The following is a 20112-nucleotide window of genomic DNA, read 5'->3' as shown; positions in this document are numbered from 1 at the left end:
TACTTTCTCCCCTGCTCTTACCCTGAGTTTTCTTGTTTTCATTCTCTTGGAGAAAATACCCATTTGGGAAGTAAGCATTATAACTCTTTTCTGGTAGATTCTCAGATCCTTAATTTGACCTTCATAGAATGGTTTGGGTTGAAGGGGAACTGAAAGATCATCTAGTTCCACCCCCCCCTGCATGGGTAGGGACACCTCCAACTACACCAGGTTGCTCAAAGTCCTGTCCAACCTGGCCTTGAACACTTCCAGGGAAGGGGCAGCCACAACTCTGGGCAACCTGTGCCAGTGTCTCACCACCCTCACCCTTACTTCACTCTCTTTTACCCTACCTCACTTCCCAGATCTTGTTCAGAACAAAATCATGCTTCCTGTATCTATTGTGAATCACAACCCGCTGGCACTAATCACAGCTTCTCATATCTCCACCTCAGCCCCCACTGCTTTCTCTGATTTTCATTCTTTTAATGTTTTTTTTTTACTAATTTCTTCCTTCATACTACCTCATAATTTGTTCTTTTCTTTTTCTCTTGCACAGATGCATGCACATGCCTACTAAACTAATCATTATTTAATCCTACTTCATCTAAAAGATTATTCATTGTTAGCTTTCCACCTTCTCATATTTTCTGTGGGAAATGGTCCCAGATTCAGGGAGACTATCGGCTCGCAACATTTTCCAGCTGAACTTTTCACATAATCTTCTCCCACAACTCCTATTAAGTCACTCATACGCTCCATGTGCCTTGTTTTCTTTCATTAATATGCTTCACCATAGTTTCAAAATCTTGTCCAAATAAGGGATTCCCTTCTGTTTTCCCCTACTTTCTGCTCTCGTTCCTCACAATCCTTTCCCTGATCCAGCAAGACTTTAATTTTTTTTTAGCTCTTTTGTCTCCATAGATCTGACGCTTTCTACAGTATGAAAAATATGTATCTCAGTACCCTGCTCCTAGATATTCTTGCTATGTTATGAACGTTATATGACTCTGTTTTTTATAATGTGAGTCATCAGATTTTTCTCCATCTTCTCTTTGTTTTGTCTGTATTCTGATCTGAGCCATCTACACCACAGAAGAAAAGTGGCTGTATGTGTTTAAGTGTAAGCACTCAACACATCTAATGCAAACCTACTGCAGAACTCCCAGGTTCATAAATATAATCCATGGAGCATAATCTCAAGCAGGGATCATGGTTTGAAATGGTGCACAGTAAATACAAACATGAAAATTGACATCCATGTGTGAATTCTCTTTAGGTTAGCACTACCAAGTTGTACAAAATTAGTATTAACAAAAGAAGAAAGCAAATTTCAGGTTTTGTACTTACAGTCTTTCTTATACTAAGAGAAATTCACTTGCCATCATATAAGCTGTCAGGTAGAAATGTAAGTTTTTTAGATGCCTTTTTTAGATGTGCTGGAGAGAGGAAGAAAGAGGGGTGATTTCTGCCATGTACCTTAGTCTTTGGGTGGAATTGCTATTTGAGGAACCTGTGTGTGTTCTCTGACTATGTAGAGACACTAAACTTCTAGGATTTGCATCCTAAACAAACTAGTTTGTAAAATTCCTTATATTTCTGTATCTTAAATTTATAATATACATCAGTGCAGGAATTTGAAAGAGTGTATTCCTGAGAACCAGATACAGTAATTTCTTTCCACAAAATGACATTAATTCTTGTGCAATTCAGGTAATTTACTATATGGCTCCAGAAGTTTGCAGTCCCTCTGCCATTCATCTTCTTCTGTGCTTCTGCTGTTGCTGACACCCTAACATATGAGTTGTCATAAACTCTCCATTTGTCAGGTTCCTATCTCTCTAGTCCATTTCAGTCTTAGACAAAAATCCATCAAACTTTTCAACAGTCTGAACAGTTCAAACATTTCTGTAAATGATCTTCCTGTGTAATATTTCTTTCTATGTACACGATACACAACAATGGAAAATTGCTGTTGCTTGATTGACCCTATTTTATCAACCACGATTTTGAAGTCCTTGGGACTTACAAGGTTACTTTAATAATGTTTAATACTGTACTTTGCATGATTTTCTTTAAAAGGTTAGTAACTGCAGTGAGAGTGTTTAAAAAGCAGAAATTACTAAATCAACCATGGGTTAAGTTTGATTAATTTAAACATGGAAGATAAAATTTTCTTTCAGTTTTAGGGAAAATTCACTAGCATAGTAACTGACAAAATTTTAGGCAAGGACAGAACAGCAATAATTTCCTGCATTCTTTGATATCCATGACATGTTTATGTAGCACTCATGTAATGAAAAATAGATAGTATATCTAATGGGCATGTGCCATTTCCTCAATAAATAAGTATTTAACCAGCATAATCTAATCTCATGCAATCTGTTAAATAGCAACATACTCTGACATATTTTTGTGCCTAAAACTGTCTCCTGGTACCTTTGTTCACCTTTGAGAATTAATACTCCCTTCTGTGCTCTCTCACCCCACTGCCTGTGAACAAACCACAACCAATGAAATCTCTAGTGTTCTTTTCCTCTTTTGTGTTAACTCTAGCACAACTACTGAAAGCTAAACTGTATCCTCAGGAACACTGGTGCAATCCCATTGGTGTCACTGGGCTTGCATTAGTGGAACTGGTGCTACATTTATTGATCTCTGGATGTGCTTATGCCTGCAGCAGGGAGCAGACCTGAAAAGGTACAGTAAATACTTGCACAAATAATAATGAGGACTAAAGAACATTCACATAAATAAAGTACATGGATTTATAAGCAATCATTCATGCATTCCACAGGACTAGCTTTTTATGCATGAATCACTTGCTTTACAAGTGTTTTTATAGCAGCAGAAAGGTTCACTATTTCTCTTAAAATCTTGGAAGACTCTTAGTGTATCTAGGGGCAGGGAGCCACAGTTCTCTGCGCTCGACAACTGAAAGTACAGCAGAACAGCTCCCTCATGCCCAATTAATTTTGCTGCAGGAAAAGAACCGGCAATCTGAATGGCTGAGACAAAATCAAAGTGGTTTTCTGCTCCTCCTCGCAGGCTCAGGGAAAGAAAATTGATGTAACTGTTGTTCTCAGAGATTAACAGTGCACACCCCGAGAAGCATCTAATACAGCACAACTGATCAGCACCAGTCACAGTCCAAGCCAAGCCAAAATTCAGCCAAGTGTTCCAAATGCTTCTCAGCTTTCTTGGTGGGAAAAACTGTTTTACATCAGTTTGACAGAAAAGTCAGTTTTTCATAAAAATTAATTCAACTTAAATCTAAGGAGAGAGGGGGAAATCACTTTCATCTACCTTCAGGTTAATGTCCAGTAATGCAAAGATAAAATTTTGAAATGTGAACCTGAATGTTACTTTTGAAATAACTTCTATGCATTGCCTCAGCATTTAAATAAATAAATATTTTATGCTTTTCAGGTTATCTACTGGCTACTGCATACAACAGCAGAGATGTTTTACTGAAGCACTAAGGAAAAACCCAAAAGAAATCTTGAGAAAAATGCTGACACATGATGCTCTTTATAACAAGCACAAAAGGCTTGCACTGCATAATAAGCTCCCTCACAGTAAGAAAGCAGTGTTGGAATAAAATCTATGGCAGGAAAAAATACTCTATTTTTAATACACTAAAAGGCACAACTGCAGCACAGAAATACTTTGGAAATGTTTCATGTTATGCCATATCACTTTAAAATGTTAAGCATTGCATCATTATTTTTCAGCAGTAGAGCGTAATTTACCAATTATATGAAGCATCTCCATTGGTTTCCTGACATAATTAAGCCTATGATTTCCACATCTAAACTGTAAACCATATGGCAGCAGAGATGTGGAAAATATTCTTGTACTTAACTCATCAATATATAATAAAGTTAGCGGTCAATTGTCATCAAAGTTAGATTTGTGTATAATATATCCCCTGCATATCAAATGCTCAGTATCCCCACGGCCACTAAGCAGGCATTCCAGGGCTTTGCTACACTGTACATACTCCATGAATGTGTTATTTTTCAGGATTTGGAATCTGTTGTGTTAGGGTATGTGATAAAAGCTCATCTGCACCTCTGGAAGGGAACACAAGAGACTTAGTGGCAGGAGAGGGAGCCCAAATCACACCCTGCCCGGCTGCTCCCAGGCTCATCACAGAAGCCCATCGAAGGCATTGTAACAAGACTTAAGAGACTTTTAGGGCAGGAACAAAAAGTCTGGAAAAGGAGGGAAAAGGGTGATTTGCAGAGGAAGGAGCATGGGAAAACAGAGGGATAAGGGGGAAAAAGGGACCAGTTACATTTAAACAAGGCTGGTCAGTGTGCTTCCCTGTCCATACCCTGTGCCTGCTGAGCATCATCTGTTATGTCTTCTATTAAACTCCATTTCTACCTGTTGTCTAGGGTGAAGTGTGCTCTACTCTCTCTCTCTGTATGGGTAAGGAGATCTGTGGTACCAGCAGTTGGAGTGTGGGAAGGAGTGCACAGCAGTGGGTGCTTGCCAGCACGAACCAAGCTGGGATAGCTGATGGGTAGGTGAAGCAGTGAGAAGCCAGGGGAATGACTGCATCTAGGACTGAGACAACTGGAGGAGCTGGCTGCAGAAGGGACAAGGGGCCCATGACAAATGCCCAAGAGACTTTAGGATCCAGGGATTGACTGAGACACCATTTGTGTGTGTGTGTGTGTTACTGTGCAGGGGGAAGAGCGAGGATCCAGGGCCAGCAGCTGGATGGACCGTGTGCCTAAGTTTAGTTACTGCAGGGACCCACACCGTGTGTGTGTTGGTGTGTGCAAAATGGTCTGTACCAGCACCTGGAGAGAGCTTGCAGCCTCAAGTGCTTGCATACCCATCTGCCAGCAGCTGGGACAGCAAGGATCTGAGGCCAGTTCTACTGAGTTCTAAATTCAGCTACTGGCAGGTGTCACACTGTGCATATGTATACATATATACACATGGGGGAGGGAGGGGAACACAATGAGGTGGTACTTTTGCTTGTGTGAGTGCAGATTGCATCTGTATTATCCTATTGAGCCCTGTGTGTATGTGTGTACTTGTCCTGCTTGTGTGTGTGTACTTACTGAGAATATGCACTCAGCCTTGCTACTAATTGGATATAGTGCAGGGAGTTGCAGCAGCCTCACCTCTATCAGGCTACCAGATTCAGTGTCCCCCTAACATCATGGAATAACTCAAGCACACATATTGCTAATACAGCAATTTTTGCTATCACAGGCTACAACAGCATGCAAGGCTAAACTGAGAAAAAAATTCTTATCTTTGCAGGCTCATGTTCATTGCTATGTACCTCCTATTACCACCAAAGCAGGGAGATTAAAAATGTGATTGTGAAAACTATTCTGATAATCTTTTTGAGTGATTCTTCACTAAGAATTGGCAGTGAAAGAAGAAATGGCTAGAAAGAGACCAGGAAATAAGAAACTGTGCTCAAAGTGTATATGGCAAACTGTATAGTGTTAAAGCCTTAACTTCAGTAAAGCAGTGGAGTGCATCTAAAAGAAAAATTAACTAGGTTTTAGGTGCAGCCAAATAAAAAATAAATATATGTGTAATTCAAGAATTGGGTAGAAAGTGAAGTACCATTTATTTTCCTCTAATAGGTTTGTGTACAGAGATAAGGTTCATTGAGACATGTAATTGAATCGGGGTGCACAGTCCTGAGAAACCTTATTGATCAGATCAGTTTCCTTAAGTCATGAGAATGGTCCCTGGAGATTGGTCCCTATTTTAATACTTTTTAGCAGGGAGTGTAGTGATAGGATGAGGGTTAATGGTTTTAAACTAGGCTGGACGTTAGGAAGAAATTCTTTACTGTGTGGGTGGTGAGACACTGGCACAGGTTGCCCAGGGAGGTTGTGGCTGTGCCCTCTCTGGAGGTGTTCAAGGCCAGTTGGATGGGGCTTTGGGCAACCTAGTCTGGTAGGAGGTGTCCTGGCTCATAGCAGGGGGGTTGGAACAAGACAATCTTCAAGGTCCCTTCCAAGCCAAACCATTCTGTGATTCTGTGATTTTGAAAGAAAGATGGACATCTTTCTACAATGTCAGAATCTATGAAAAACATGTTCCATAAACTAGAGTATATTTATGTCCTTCAACATGAAAATGAAAGGCCCAAGAATTAAAGAGGAGCACTTCCCTGACTTATTTAACAAGCAAACTTCAAGTAATACATGATGTCTCAAAAAGGAATTAAACAGTATTGCATCACCAGTTGAAATTACATTTGTACTCCTCTGGGGGAATAACAAGAGGTCATAGGGACAACTGGAGGCTTTTACAGTTTATAGAGCAAGAAAGAACATTTAAACTAAAGAGAAATGATGGTGAAATCAGAGTAATCAAACAATCTTGAACACTGCACATTAGCTGGAAAAATATTATAGCTCAGTAGTTTTGAGACAAAAAGCCAGTGTGTTATGCTCAGTTTTCCATCACTTTTGTGAAGTTTAAGTCCTGAATTTGGACATTATTCAAGATTAATTTTGTTATGACCACACTACTGCTCAATTAAGCTGTGTAAATAATGAAACAATTGCACTTGCCAAAACTCACTAAAGTGAAGTTTTCAGCCTACCAAAAATAAAACATCACATCTTTGGCAAAAATAATTTATGACAGAAAATAATCCAAAGTTTTAAACTATTTCCATCTTCAAGCAGAAAAATTACTTGACCCCTGAATTAATTAATGTAAATATATATATATAAAAAAAAGGCACAACATACTTCAGTTGTAATTTTTTTTTTCAATCATCTCCACAAAGTGGAAATTCACCTCAGGCAGGCTTCTTTACTTTGTATTACCCCAGGAAAACAGGTATTATCTATGGTATATTTGGGTTTACTACTGTATGCAGAAACCTAGGTCACTTAAACACTGATTAAAAATATAAGTTACCATTGAGGCTGATTCACCAAGATCACTGCATTATAAGTGGCATGGGCTTTTACTATGTGAAGCACGGATTAGTAATGAGTCACATTCCAAAACAGTTGACAGTCCCAACTTGCAACAGCAGGGACTTTGCTTCAGAGACTTTCCTGAAACTGTGCTGAAGCTGTGTTGGTTTTACAATGTGGATCAGCTAATCCCTGGCTAGCAATGGGGAAAATGAGAGAAAATTTAATATTTAAATTAGAGAGAAAATTTAAATGGTTAATTTTGCATTTTTATTAAAGCAAAATGGTGTTCATTCAGCTTTATTTATATTGTTGTAGGAAAAGAGTAAGAACACACTGCAGCTATTTTAAAAAGTTAACAAATAATGTGAAAAGCCTCCCCTCTGAAACCTGCAGTAGATAATGTTAAAGAGCAGTACATAAAAGATTATAAGAAAAAGAAATCTTTTCTATCCAATGTTATTACTAATGCTGCGTTATGTACTGCCAGGATAACAACAAACTTGCCTTGGCTGAACTTTAAGAAGTAGTTTCCAAAGCAAAACATCAATCAACTCCAGGCACAAAAATTAAATGCACTTGAAATTACAAAGAAGGGTTCTCGTAAAGTAAAATTCAGTTATATGTCATTTTAACGAACTGAAGCATCACAGAAATTAATCCTTTCCGCTTCCAATAAGACACAAACCCAATATTTTTCTTTCCCATTTTTTAGCAGAATTAGTTTACTCTTTAATACTTTCTCTTTACTTCTTAGGTTACCCAAGGTCAGAGGAATACATCTGTCTCTGACAGCAGCACTCTGTTTTGCCTAACTAATGTCTGAAGTCCTCCAAAATGAATTCTTAGGGAACAGGAAAGCTCTTTCTTCATTTTTTATGGTTCAAAGTTGCATTCAGCTCTGAGGACCTCAACATATGAAGGACATGGAGCTGTGGAGCAAGTCTAGACAAGGGCCACGAAGATGATCAGAGGGCTGGAGCACCTCTGCTTTGAAGACAGGCTGAGACAGCTGGGGCTGTTCAGCCTGCAAAAGAGAAGGCTCTGAGGAGACTCATAGTGGCCTTCCAGTGTCTGAAGGGCCCTATAGGAAAGCTGGGACTTTTTACAAGGACAGATAGGACAAGGGGGAATGGATTAAGACTGGAAGAGAGGGAGATATAGTTTAGACATTAGTGGGAAATTCTTTAGTGTGAGGGTGGTGAGACGCTGTCACAGGTTTCCAAGGGAAGCTGTGGATGCCCCATCGCTGGAAGTGTTTAAGGCCAAGTTGAATGGGGCTTGGAGCAACCTGGGCTAGTGGGAGGTGTCCCTGTCCATGGCGGGGGGGTTGGAACTAGATAATCTTTAAAGTCCCTTCCAACCCAAACCATTCTATGTTCCTATGATCTTTAAGGACCCGTTCAACCCAAACTATTCTATGATTCTGAGAAAACTATTAAGATAATGGTATCTGTGCTAGCTCTTAACTTTTCAAAACAGCATTCAGTTGAGTTGTACACCTTTCTAATACAGTGAAGTCTATCTCCAAATGCCATTGTCTCAAATCACAAAGATTAATTAATTAGTCACCTGTACACTTTATTGCCCAATTCAGTTCACAACTGTGACTTCATGAGAAAGTAACTCAGAATAAATCTGTCTTGTGTACTTCAAGAGCTTTATTAGCTTCCTAAATATATATCTCAATTAAGCCTTCAATGCAAAAAATAAAAACTGATAGTAACAGAATCATTTAGGGAAAATAATAGGTTTGATGGCTTAAGACAATGGATTGTTCTATAAAAGTATATATTAAAATATAAATATATTAATATATTTAAATATATATTTAATATATTCATGGATCCTGATGAAAGGACGAGAGGGAAAGTCTTACAGGGATAGGCTGAGGGAGCTGGGGTTGTTTAGCCTGGAGAAGAGGAGACTCAGGGGGACCTTGTCACTCTCTTCAACTACCTGAAGGGAGGTTGTAGTCAGGTGGGGGCTGGGCCCTTTTTCCAGGCACCTAGCAACAAGACAAGAGGGCCTGGCCTCAAGCTGCTCCAGGGGAGGTTTAGGCTGGATGTTAGGAAGCACTTTCTCACAGAGAGGGTGATTAGACATTGGAATGGACTTCCCAGGGAAGTGGTGGAGACACTGTCCCTGGATGTGTTCAAGGAAAGGCTGGATGTGGCACTTAGTGCCAAGGTCTAGCCATTGTGGTGGTGTTGGTCATAGGCTGGACTTGATGATCTTAAAGGTCTTTTCCAGCCTTGGTGATTCTGTGATTCTGTGATTCTGTGATCTCCAAGAGCTTATGTTAACCACTAGATCTATGCGAACCCTCAATCTACTGATTTTAGCTTACTGCTACAAAACCCAGTAATGTTAACTGTGGGTCTATAGTGTAATATATCAAAAATGACAGAAAAAGCAAAGCTAATTCAAAGCCAGGGAGAGCAAGACAAAAAATAAATAAATAAAATCCAACTGCATTTAATTTAGATCAGTTTGGGCCATGCAATTCTAGCCTGACTCAAAACTCCATCTGCTTCAAACAACTCTAACAGACATATTCTTCTGCAGCTAATGGGCAAATTATCTTGGACAAATTATAAATGAAGGATAACTGGGTGTAGAGCAGGAGTATGCACACGCCCCCCCCCCGACAAATGTATAGATGATTTTATTCAGAGTGATAAAAACAACTGATAGAGCAATGCCTTCCTGGCTCCCCCACAGTAGAGGCTACAAGGATAAGAAGAGCAGCCCAACAGGAACAGGCTTCACAAAAGTAAAGGATGGTGTCTCTTTGAGGGGGTTTGTTTCAGTGTCAGTCATGGACCAACTGCCTGATGATGAGCAGAGAGTATCCAGAAACCTGCTGTTAAGTTTTTTGTCAGAAAGTCTGCTTCATAAGCTTCAGTGTGTCAACTAAGCACTTGTGAATATAGGGAGTTTGCTTCTCAAACACACTCATGTTTGGGACTAAAATGCTAAAATACATGCACTCTACATAGTCCTCCAGTTTAAATCCCAAAAGTCTGAGGCATGACACATTTTCTGTGCTGTGTCCACCTGAAGCAGAGGGACACAGACAAGTGTATTATGTGCTCTCTTTACAATTCACTAAGCTCCTCTCTCCCAGTCTGCTCATGGCAATATTTCAATCAAATTTCTATGGAAGGAACTTCTTGATTGAATCTAAAGGCCAGGGTTATTCACAGGCAATTGAAAATGGAAAGTATTATGATTTTGCAGAATGAAAGTGTGAAGGGGTAATTACGTACGTGACCAAGGTATGCTTTTACTCATTGGATTGACAGAATGTTGGTATTTCTACCTACATCCAGACACAGTAAAGCTTTTCTTCTGACTTTTTTATGTAACATGATATGTAGCACTCATATATGCAAAGTAGTGCTCATTTCTGAAGAAAACAAATTACCCACAATTTTGAAGTTCTTATAATTTAAAGAGTTGCTTTCTCCACCTATTTAAAAATTATGTCTTTGATGAGGATATCTCTTTGATGAGGCTTAAATATTCAAATTGCATTCAATATTTAAAAGGAAAACCCAGTAAAAACAACTATATTTTTTCTCCAAAATCACTTTGGCCCCTTTTTGTAAAGATATTCCTTTCTAAAGCAGCATCTTTTAAAAGAAAAGGTTTAAATTGATATTGACTTTCAGGTAGAATAAAAATGGGTATGAAATAAGAGCTAAAATCAGCTAGGTTCATAAGACACATTCTGTATTTCTGCTTTGGGTTTTGGACAGCCACAATATATTTTTCTGCTATCCATCATACCAAAATCCATTTAAGTCATCAGATGGAAGGATGAAGTTTTTTTCTCTTTTTGCATGATTAAAGGGAGTTGATTTGTATTAGTTCATAGTTCTTGTGCTATGTAGCACCTTTTTCACTTATGATGGCAAAATGTTTTATAAACAGGATTTAAATAAATCTTGTCAATACTGCTATTCTAAAAGAAAAACCTCTTATCCCACTGCAAAAACAATGACATACAGATCACAGCAGACATTGCTGTGATACAATTTGAAGGCCAAAACAGAGAAGCCAAGACAATGCAGCTTTTAAAAAGTAGTACAAAGCTTCACCAGATTTAGCTTTTCTGTTGTACTCCACATAAACTGACAGTCTGAAAGATTAGTATAAACAACAAATAAACAATCAAACCTGATGCTTAACAATCTGGAAAATATAAAAGTCATTCAAGATAAAAAGATATGCAATCTAACTTTGAAGACTATGATAAAACTAATTGAGAAAGAAGCAACAAATTTATTCTGAAGACACATCAATGGGAAAAGAGATAAATAAATAATTATTTGTGAATTTTTTACAGATTTTAATGCAGTCATTAATAAAAAAAATCCCAAATCCGAGAAGTTTCAAGTGAAAATTCAGCTCCTACCCTTTTAGACAAGATTTTTTTTTTTACTCTTCTATGACCATTGTCTTCAAGAATTTGCTCATCAGTTATATATGACAGTTAACGGTTATTATATAATACCACAGGAATTCTGTTTTATTGTAGAAATATATAAAGCCACCTCCCTTCTCCACCTTAATTATTTAGGTCTAGGCTGCACCTACATTTATATTACCCAAGAAAAGCCCTTTGAGTACTATCTCCCAGAAATTTCCAATTTTCCCCTATTCTTTTATAGTCAGAATAATTTCTTCTTTTTTTGCAACCTTTCAGCCTTTGTGTACCTGCTTCTTATGTGCTAAATCCAGGTTGCACTGATTGACTGAGATGACAGAGAAGAAAGCTGAAAATTTTCCTAGGCTTCCCATTGTGGAATTATCATGCCCCAACACTTCCCTACCCAGGAGCTGTCACAGAGCAACTGCCACACTCCAGAAAGGATCAGATCTCCCAGTGTCCCTAGGCAGGGGAGCACCAAAAGAGCCAACAGCCATCTGCATGGCCACGCTCAGGCGTGTGGAAAGCAATCCAAAGCTTTGATTACAGCTCACAAAAACCTAACCTAAGTAGTCTGAAAAATCACTTATTTAGGAAACAACTCCAGTGTATTTGCACAGAACTCAGCATAGGAGGCAGAATTAGCAAAGCAAACAAGTAATGAAATAGCAATAACAATAAATAACAACAACAATAATAATAACAATTTGGAAGAACAACAGGAGACTGAAGAAATAACAAGTCATTGTGACCAAAAGGAGAATAAAGTACATATTCCTTACATCTTATAATTGTGCGTGGCAGGGTGAGGAGGGGAACAACCAATGGCACCTGAGTGAACTTATATTAATGTTTAGCTAAGATGAAAGGAAAATGAAATTCCATAATAAAATAAATAGGAAGGTTCCCATCAAATTCTGAAAGCCAGCCTTATAGCTACTTCTAACTATACAGCATTTTGGAAACTAAAAAAGAAATAAATAAAGCATATTCTATGCCACAGAGAGACTGAGATGATTCATATGTTATCAAACTAACGCTTCTCTTTATACAAAAAGATCTAAAAATTTACAGCTAAAGAATAGAGAACAAACAAACTCCCACAAATGTTTAATTGTGCTTAAAATGCCACAGAATAATTCGTTTTGTACCATTGAAGCTTCCTATCAAATTTATTCCCACGTCCAAAGCTTGGCAAGCCAGACTTTTCAAGCCACTGAACCTAGAAAGAAAGCTAATTAACTGTTTCTTCTGTTATTTGCTGCAAGCCCAAATTATAAGGAGTAACAAACAGTATAAAAGAATAAGGCTTTTTTCTTTAAAAAAAGCATACTGCTGAAAAACAGTTCCTCACAAGATGCTGGGTTTTTTTCCAAACTATTGAGTTGAAAGGTTTGAAGAATGTCAAGCAGTGCCAAAAGGTTTAATTACATTAATTTAAATCATTAGAATGTTAATGAGCCAAATCACAGAGTTTACCAGTTATGTACCAACTGTACAGGGAAATTTCTCTCTAGTGAACCAGTGGAAACAGTATATTTGAAAATGCTTTTTGCTGATCGTTGCTGGGAGGCCTCCTCCTTCTGCAAACATGCAGGAGTTTTTGGAGAAAGGCAGCAGAGAGGATGAGCAGAGCTGTTACTGAAATGGAAATGCTTTGAAGGGATATTGCGTAAAAGAAAAGAATGAGGCAGGTTTCTGGCAGTGCTGAGCTGACAGCAAAATCATGAGATGTCTCCATCTGGTATGTAACAACACTAAAAATAGCCTGACCTTACTTAGGGATCTATCAGGCTATCAGTTGTGGCTACTAATGTCAGAAAAAAGCAAGACTGTTTTGATTCACCAAAATGTGCAAATCCATGCTTATTCCTGTGCTTAAAATTTGAAAATAATTTCTACATGGCATAAAATGATTTACTTCAGTGGTTTTTTTTGTTTGTTTGTTTGTTTGTTTTTTTTGTGGTAAATGCAATTACAATTATAGCAATCTAAGGAAAAAAAAAACACAACAACACCCAGATTTTAGAAAAAGTAAAAAAGCAACATTTTTTTTTTTTTGCAAAACCATGAGTGGACAGCATTTGCCAATTGTCATGGAAAGCATCTTAAAAAGTACAGTCAGACACACAAGACTAATATGTCAAAAATGTTCTAAGATGTATCACTTCTATCTACATCCCTTTGCAATTTTATTTAACAAATTAATTTAGAAATGGCACTCAGATTTATAGAGTGTACACTGAAACAAAAGAATTAAAGGGCAAACATCTAAGACTAGAGAAAAACAGGATATTAGTAAGAGAATGTGATCATAGGAAACATGGCCCACTTAGTAAGGTCTAAAGATTCCTGCATGTTCCTCCCACAGGAGGCTTTCTGAATTCCAAGTGTGCTTTGAGGCTTGACCATGGAAGCTGAAAAGCAGGGATCTAAAATGACTCTACCTCTGAACATCAACACTTTTAGGCGTTTTAGACAGCTATGAAAGAGGACCAGCTACTTCATGCCCACTTACATCATGGCTGCTTTTAGCTTTGGACAGAAAATCTAATTATTTATCCTGGTTTCTCTGATTCATAAAATAACTTGTCCCTAGAGTGTTAGATGGTTTTTAATGATAACTAAAAAAGAATGATGCCTCTCAGAGCTTTAATAACTAGCTACCTAACTCTAAGGACACTTAAACATTCACCAGAGATGTCCCTAGGCATTTACAGTCTCCCTCTAGGCATGTCTGGAAGTCCTGAAAGTCCTGAAAAGGCAGGTGTTTAACTCATATTCAAGTTCAAATAATGACTAAATCTAGCTTTTGATTATCTCTCTGAACTGAGAGAGAAATGAAAAAAAAAAAAAATTTAGGGCATATCTCCTAAATTATGTTTTCTGTAAGAGAAATGATATGATGATGGCTGCATTTTTATACACTTAGCTCATCCAGTTTTGAAAGATTTTCCTCTGCATTTCCAAATATTTCAGCTACAAAGCCCCATGCTGTAACCCCATGGTGTTATAGGCTTCACATGCTATTACAGGCTGTACTAGGTCTGGCTGGCATAGAGTTAATTTTCTTCACAGTAGCCTGTTATGTTGCTATGCTTTGATTGATGGCTGAAACAATGTTGCTAACACACAGGTGTTTTGGCTAATGCTTGAAAAGAACTTGCACAGCATCAAGGGCTTCTCTGTTTCCCATTTTGTGCATCCTCCTCCAACAGCAAATTGGCTGGTGGCAGGTAAAGTGTTAGGAGGAGACCCAGACAGGACAGCTGTCCCTAACTGTCCAAAGGGACATTCCATACCATATGATGCCCTGCTCAGGGAAAGGAGGTGGAAGAAGGGACATTCATGGTTATGGCATTTGTCTTCACAAGTAACTGCCTGTCTTTCCAGGAAATGCCTAAACAACTGCCTGCTGATGGGAAATAGTAAATTAATTTGCTATTTTGCTTTGCATGTGCAGTTTTTGCTTTTGCTAGTAAACTGTCATTATCTCAGTATACAAGTCTACTTGCCTTCTTTCTTTTTTCTCCCTGCCCCACAGGAGAGGGAAGTGAGAAAAGTGTTTGGCTATTGGCCAGATTCAACCCACCACATGCTGCCTGTAAACCTGTTTTTGAAAAGTTCACTGAGCCAGGAGGAGATGCACATACAGGCAAACATGTATATGGCCCAGTAAATACAGCACCTTCTTAGCAGAGGACTACCACAAAATCAAACAGAATCAAACTTAACTAAAGTAGTCCTGGGAGCAGGAAGGAATACACCAGTCTCCCCGCCCACTCTCCCAAATATAAGGCTGGAGGAAGTTCCTTTCTGTGCTTCAAGCACACGTTGCCAGCTCATATTGAGCTTCTCATACACCATCACCCCCAAAACCTTCTCCGCTGGACTGTTTTAGATACATTAAAATAAATGTATGTTTTATCTAGTACGTTAAACATATACTTTTCTACAAGCATTGTGATTTTAGACTGCAAAAGCAACTACAGCTGCAGATAAAGGACTCTGAGAAAAACAAAGTGAATAACAAAGAGAGTAACAGGCTTAAATGTTTGGAGGTGCAAAAGACAGGTAGTGAGAAGCTAGCCAGCCAGTATTTAATCTTTCTCCTTGCATACTGTTAGTTATATTTTTAAAGCTCCTAATTAATGTCTATCGTCTGTTGTCTTTTGTCCACATCTGTTTCTTATTATATCAAATTATAAACCTAATTATTTATCCACCTACAGCAATGAAATTGCTGGGTTCTGTCTTTCAGAAAACAATCGAGGAGGATGTTTAATAGGGGTTGTCCTGGCCAGCTTGTTTGTTTCTGACCATTCATAGAACTTAGAAGTTATAGTGCAGACTACATGTAAAGATCACAGTTAAGACCATTTTAGAAGAAAGATTAAATCTCTTGTCAGGAGTTTCAGCAATTTGGAAGGGTAGAAATTTCACTGTTCATTTGCATTTGACTTTCTTAAAATGCTTCCTATTATCTCTAAGCATCATTTTCCCTTCCTAATATCAGAACTATCTGCTCAGATCTTACTTGCAATAGGTCTGGCTTTTCTTCTGTTCTAATGAGACATTTTACACTTAGTGTTCCCTAGGTCTTCCAAAAGGGACATTGTGAGCCCCAGTTCTCATTTCCAGTGCTGGACTTGTGCCCAGGATACTCTGCAGCTACAGTGTTAGAATTCCTAAATACAGATGCAATTACACTGGTGACAAGATGTTCAATCAATATGATGTATTCCCATACCCAGTCTACCAATACTTATACACTTTTATACCACTTTTATATTAGTCTTCCCTTCTGTTTCAGTCTCCAACACATGATGTCAAGTAGATAAATAAACAGAAGGTGCTTGATGTAAAAATAGACAATTCTGAATTAGTCACTTTGTTCTTACCCAGGGCATGGGAAGAGTTATGTCCCTTAGATATGGGACACAGCAGAGCGACCAAAAAGGGACTTAATTAGAATAGCCATTAAGAAATGTCAAGTTGAAGCATGTCTGCTGAGCCCAGGTCAATGTAGTGCCACAAAGGGCATGGGTTCTTTGCTTTATAGATAGGCATTTCTTTATGATCAGGATTTGTATGCTTGAACGTTCTCCAAAATGAGAGAGACAGACAAACATATGGATAAATGAACTGTGTCATTGGCTGCATTACATGAAGCGTGGCCAGCAGGGCCAGGGAGGTGATTCTCCCCTTTTACTCTGCTCTCCTGAGACCCCATCTGGAGTATTGTGTCCAGTTCCAGAGTCCCCAACATATGAAGGACCTGGAGCTCCTGGAACAAGTACAGAGGTGAGTCATGAAGATGATCAGAGGGCTGGAGCACCTCTCCTACAAGGACAGGCTGAGAGAGTTGGGGTTGTTCATCCTGAAGAAGAGAAGGCTCTGGAGAGATCTCATAGCAGCCTTCCATAACCTGAAGGGCCCAACAGGAAAGCTGGGGAGGGACTTTTTACAAGGGCTTGTAGTGAGTGGACAAGAGGTACTGGATCAAAACTGGAGGAGGGTAGATTTAGGTTAGACATTAGGAAGAAATTCTTCAGTGTGAGGGTGGTGAGACACTGGCACAGGTTGCCCAGGGAAGTTGTGGAAGCCCCATCCCTGGGAGTGTTCAAGGCCAGGTTGGATGGGGCTATGAGCAACCTGATCTAGTGGGATGTGTCCCATTTCATGCAGTGGGGTTCACACCAGATGATTAAGGTCCCTTCCAGCCCAAACCATTCTATCATTCTATGATTTTAGAGTAAAATTGTTTTTTTCTAGAAGTCATAAAAAGGAAGAGACATTAATAAGAAGTCATGAAGTAATCTAGTTTTTGCTGTTATTTTTCATGAACAGTTTTCATCTACAAAAGGAATGTAGAAAGATAAATCTGTTTGCATCATTTTAATATTACAGTGTGCATCTAGATATCTTCTTACTAAGCTAGGAGGGTGCATGCTGCTCTAAGAAAGAAATACTCACACTTTATGTTATTTGTAATCACAGGTTTTTTCAAAGAAAGGCTAGTTTCATAGGTTCCAGTTTATATGTTGATGTCTAAACTACGAATTATGTGTACATAAAATGCTATAATTCACCTGAGTGCAATTATCCTTCCTGTTTTCTCCTCCAGAAAGAAATTAAATGTGTAACTGTGTAAGACATGATCAATTGTAAGGATTGTTTATAACTTCTGTGCAATACTGAATAGAATTTCTGAGGGAAAATAAACCATTTCTATATATTATTAAAAAAATTAATACTTACATAAGGGATTGTGTCCAAGGTGTCTGTGTTGACAATTATAGGGGCAGGGCTTGCCTGACAGGGGAAAAAAAAAGATAAAAGAAATTTAAAAATTGGAAACTCATTAATATTTAAATGCCCATAATGATACATGAAATTAAAGTCTAAAAGCCTGTCTTCCCATTGAGCTCACATTGTACAACAGTACAGAACATTGGTCACTGTTCAGTCAATTAAGGATGAAAGAAATAGATTCTCAGCCTCCAAATCACAGCTCACTGTGGTCGTTCTTTTCAATATCATTAGGCTTTCTATCACAACCTGATTACATCATTACTAGTCATTCCTTTTTGGGTAGAACTATAAGAAACATGATGTATTCAACTTACAGGTTGGGGATCTTTGCTTACCTTACAAGTTCACTTTTTGTGTTTGAGCAAAAGCTAGATGATCAACATCTTCACAGGGGATAAACCTGAACATTTTAAGCTTACACTACTAATAGGTATTACATAGGTGTATAGCACGTATACTATGATTTTTATGTCAAAGCTATATGTTCTGCATGGTTCATATGCACTCAACTGATGTTCAGTTTAAAAATATTTGTGAATCTCTAATGCTGCCTAACTTGATCTTTAGCTTATTGATGAAACCTATATTCAAGCTAGTTTCCAGCCACTGGAACTGCCCTAACCTCTTCCTCTTCCCACACTGGGGTTCAGCAGTGGGGACCCGAGGCTGAGCTCTGATTCGACTGAGCTGCATAACCTTGGCTTAGACTCCAGAGAAAAATGAAGTGTCAAATATTCCCTGCAGGATTTCAAAACCTAAGTAACATTAACCAAATGTAACATCAGTTCAGCAATTAAAATACTTTGAGAATATCACCGTTTCTTTCTAATTTTAATACAGTTATTGTAATATAATTCTGTTCAGAGAAACTGTGTGACTGCACAACAACTACTGATTATGAATGCCATTATTTCTGTACAGCTATGCAGTCTGTAAATGAAATAATCAAATATGAAATGCACACACACTGTTATCATAGTAAGGTACATTTTAATAAAAAAATGCTTAGTGTCTGACAAGACATTATACACCCAAACCCATTTATTCACATTGTGCCCTGTAATACTGGACATTCTGGAGTGATAAATAAAAGCAGCAGGCCCTCTGATTACAATATTTTTAGCTTTAGTCATATAGAATTATTTGTAACTGTATTATCACTGAAGACTAAACAAAGGATTTCCTTTTTAGAATCATAGTTTTTACTTACATGATTGCTTAGCTCCATGCACTTAGAGACTGCTACCTTTGCATAAGAAGATTTTTTTTTTTAACAGTATGCTGTTATCTCTAGCAAATTTTGTATTTCATTGATTTTATCTTCTCTTTATTTTTGCATACCATGAGAAGGCCTAGTATCAAATATAAGCAAAGTTTGCATTCTTCAGAATGAAAGCATCTTTCCACTGCTTTAAATCCCTATGAAAATAACAAACATCTTTCAGAAGTCACTTTCCAAAGCATTCTCATATCACCAATCGCTTCTAACCCACTGAGGAGCAAAGCCTTATAACCCTATCAGATTTTCTTCAAGTAAAGCTAAAGAAATGTCTCAATCTGAATCTAGTAATAGTAGGAACACTATAAAAATAATATTTAGGGGACTTGGAATTTCTTTTGAAAACTCAGTTACTCCTTTAATTCCTCTTACAAGGACAAGCAGAACCTCCATGTCCTTCTCACTGTCAGTTGCAGTTGGTTTCACAAGGACTTTCACAGCCTTACTGGATCTATGTTCCAGTATGACCCTCAGTGAGAAAAGTTTTCTTTTATATCCAATCAGAACGTCCCTTAACGCAACTTGTGCCTGTTGCCTTGTATTTCTCCCGTGCATCTCTGAGAGGAGTTAGGATTTTTCTCCTCTCAAGTCATCCCTTAGATGGTTGAAGACAACAGATTCTTCCCACAGCCTCTTCCCCAGGCTGAACAAACTGAGCTCTCTCTTTTCTTGTATGTGCTCAGTGCCCCAGACCCAGTCACTGTTTTGTGTGTCACTATCTTGGTTATCCTTCACCCAACACATTTTGGCATACTGGAGAGCCTAAAACTGGGCACAGTACTCCTGACCCCCAGGTTCTCACCTGGCTCATCACCCCTTCCACAAGAAAAGTCTGAGCATTTAAGCTTCTCCTTTAGAAAATGTGATCCTTCCCTGCCTGGTCTTCCTAAGGAGCCTGTGAAGAATTGCTTTCAAGCAAGAATATCTTTTAGGGTTCATTTTAAAACCAGGTTTACTGCAGTCTTTATTGACTGGAAGAGTGGAACTTTAACTATCAAACTAGTGATTTTCTGCTACTGAGGTGTTCATTGTGATCAGACAGATGGGCATGAGAAAATTCACAAAGCAATAGTTTCAGATGTTTATAGTGATATAATCACTCACTCACAACTAATATCAGAAGTGCATTTTCCTTTTCCATTCCTCCTTTTCCTATCTGTGCATGTGTACGTGTCCATGCA

At 38.3% G+C, this 20112-nt stretch overlaps 1 protein-coding gene across 18 annotated transcripts in view; it reads right to left on the bottom strand.

Moving 5' to 3' along the window:
* The window catches only part of DLG2 (discs large MAGUK scaffold protein 2), a 1033121-nt gene that overhangs the window by 401184 nt on the left and 611825 nt on the right, over positions 1-20112 (bottom strand). For all 18 annotated transcript variants that reach the window (XM_051620514.1, XM_051620368.1, XM_051620405.1 and 15 more), the window contains one exon: positions 17599-17652. In XM_051620514.1, coding sequence (XP_051476474.1) covers positions 17599-17652 — 54 coding nt within the window. The remainder of the gene's footprint in view (positions 1-17598; positions 17653-20112) is intronic.

Source organism: Apus apus, chromosome 1, assembly GCF_020740795.1.
Source record: "Apus apus isolate bApuApu2 chromosome 1, bApuApu2.pri.cur, whole genome shotgun sequence".
NCBI classification, from domain to species: Eukaryota; Metazoa; Chordata; class Aves; order Apodiformes; family Apodidae; genus Apus; species Apus apus.
Note: the sequence above shows the minus strand (reverse complement) of the source record. Positions and strands in the feature narration are given on the sequence as shown.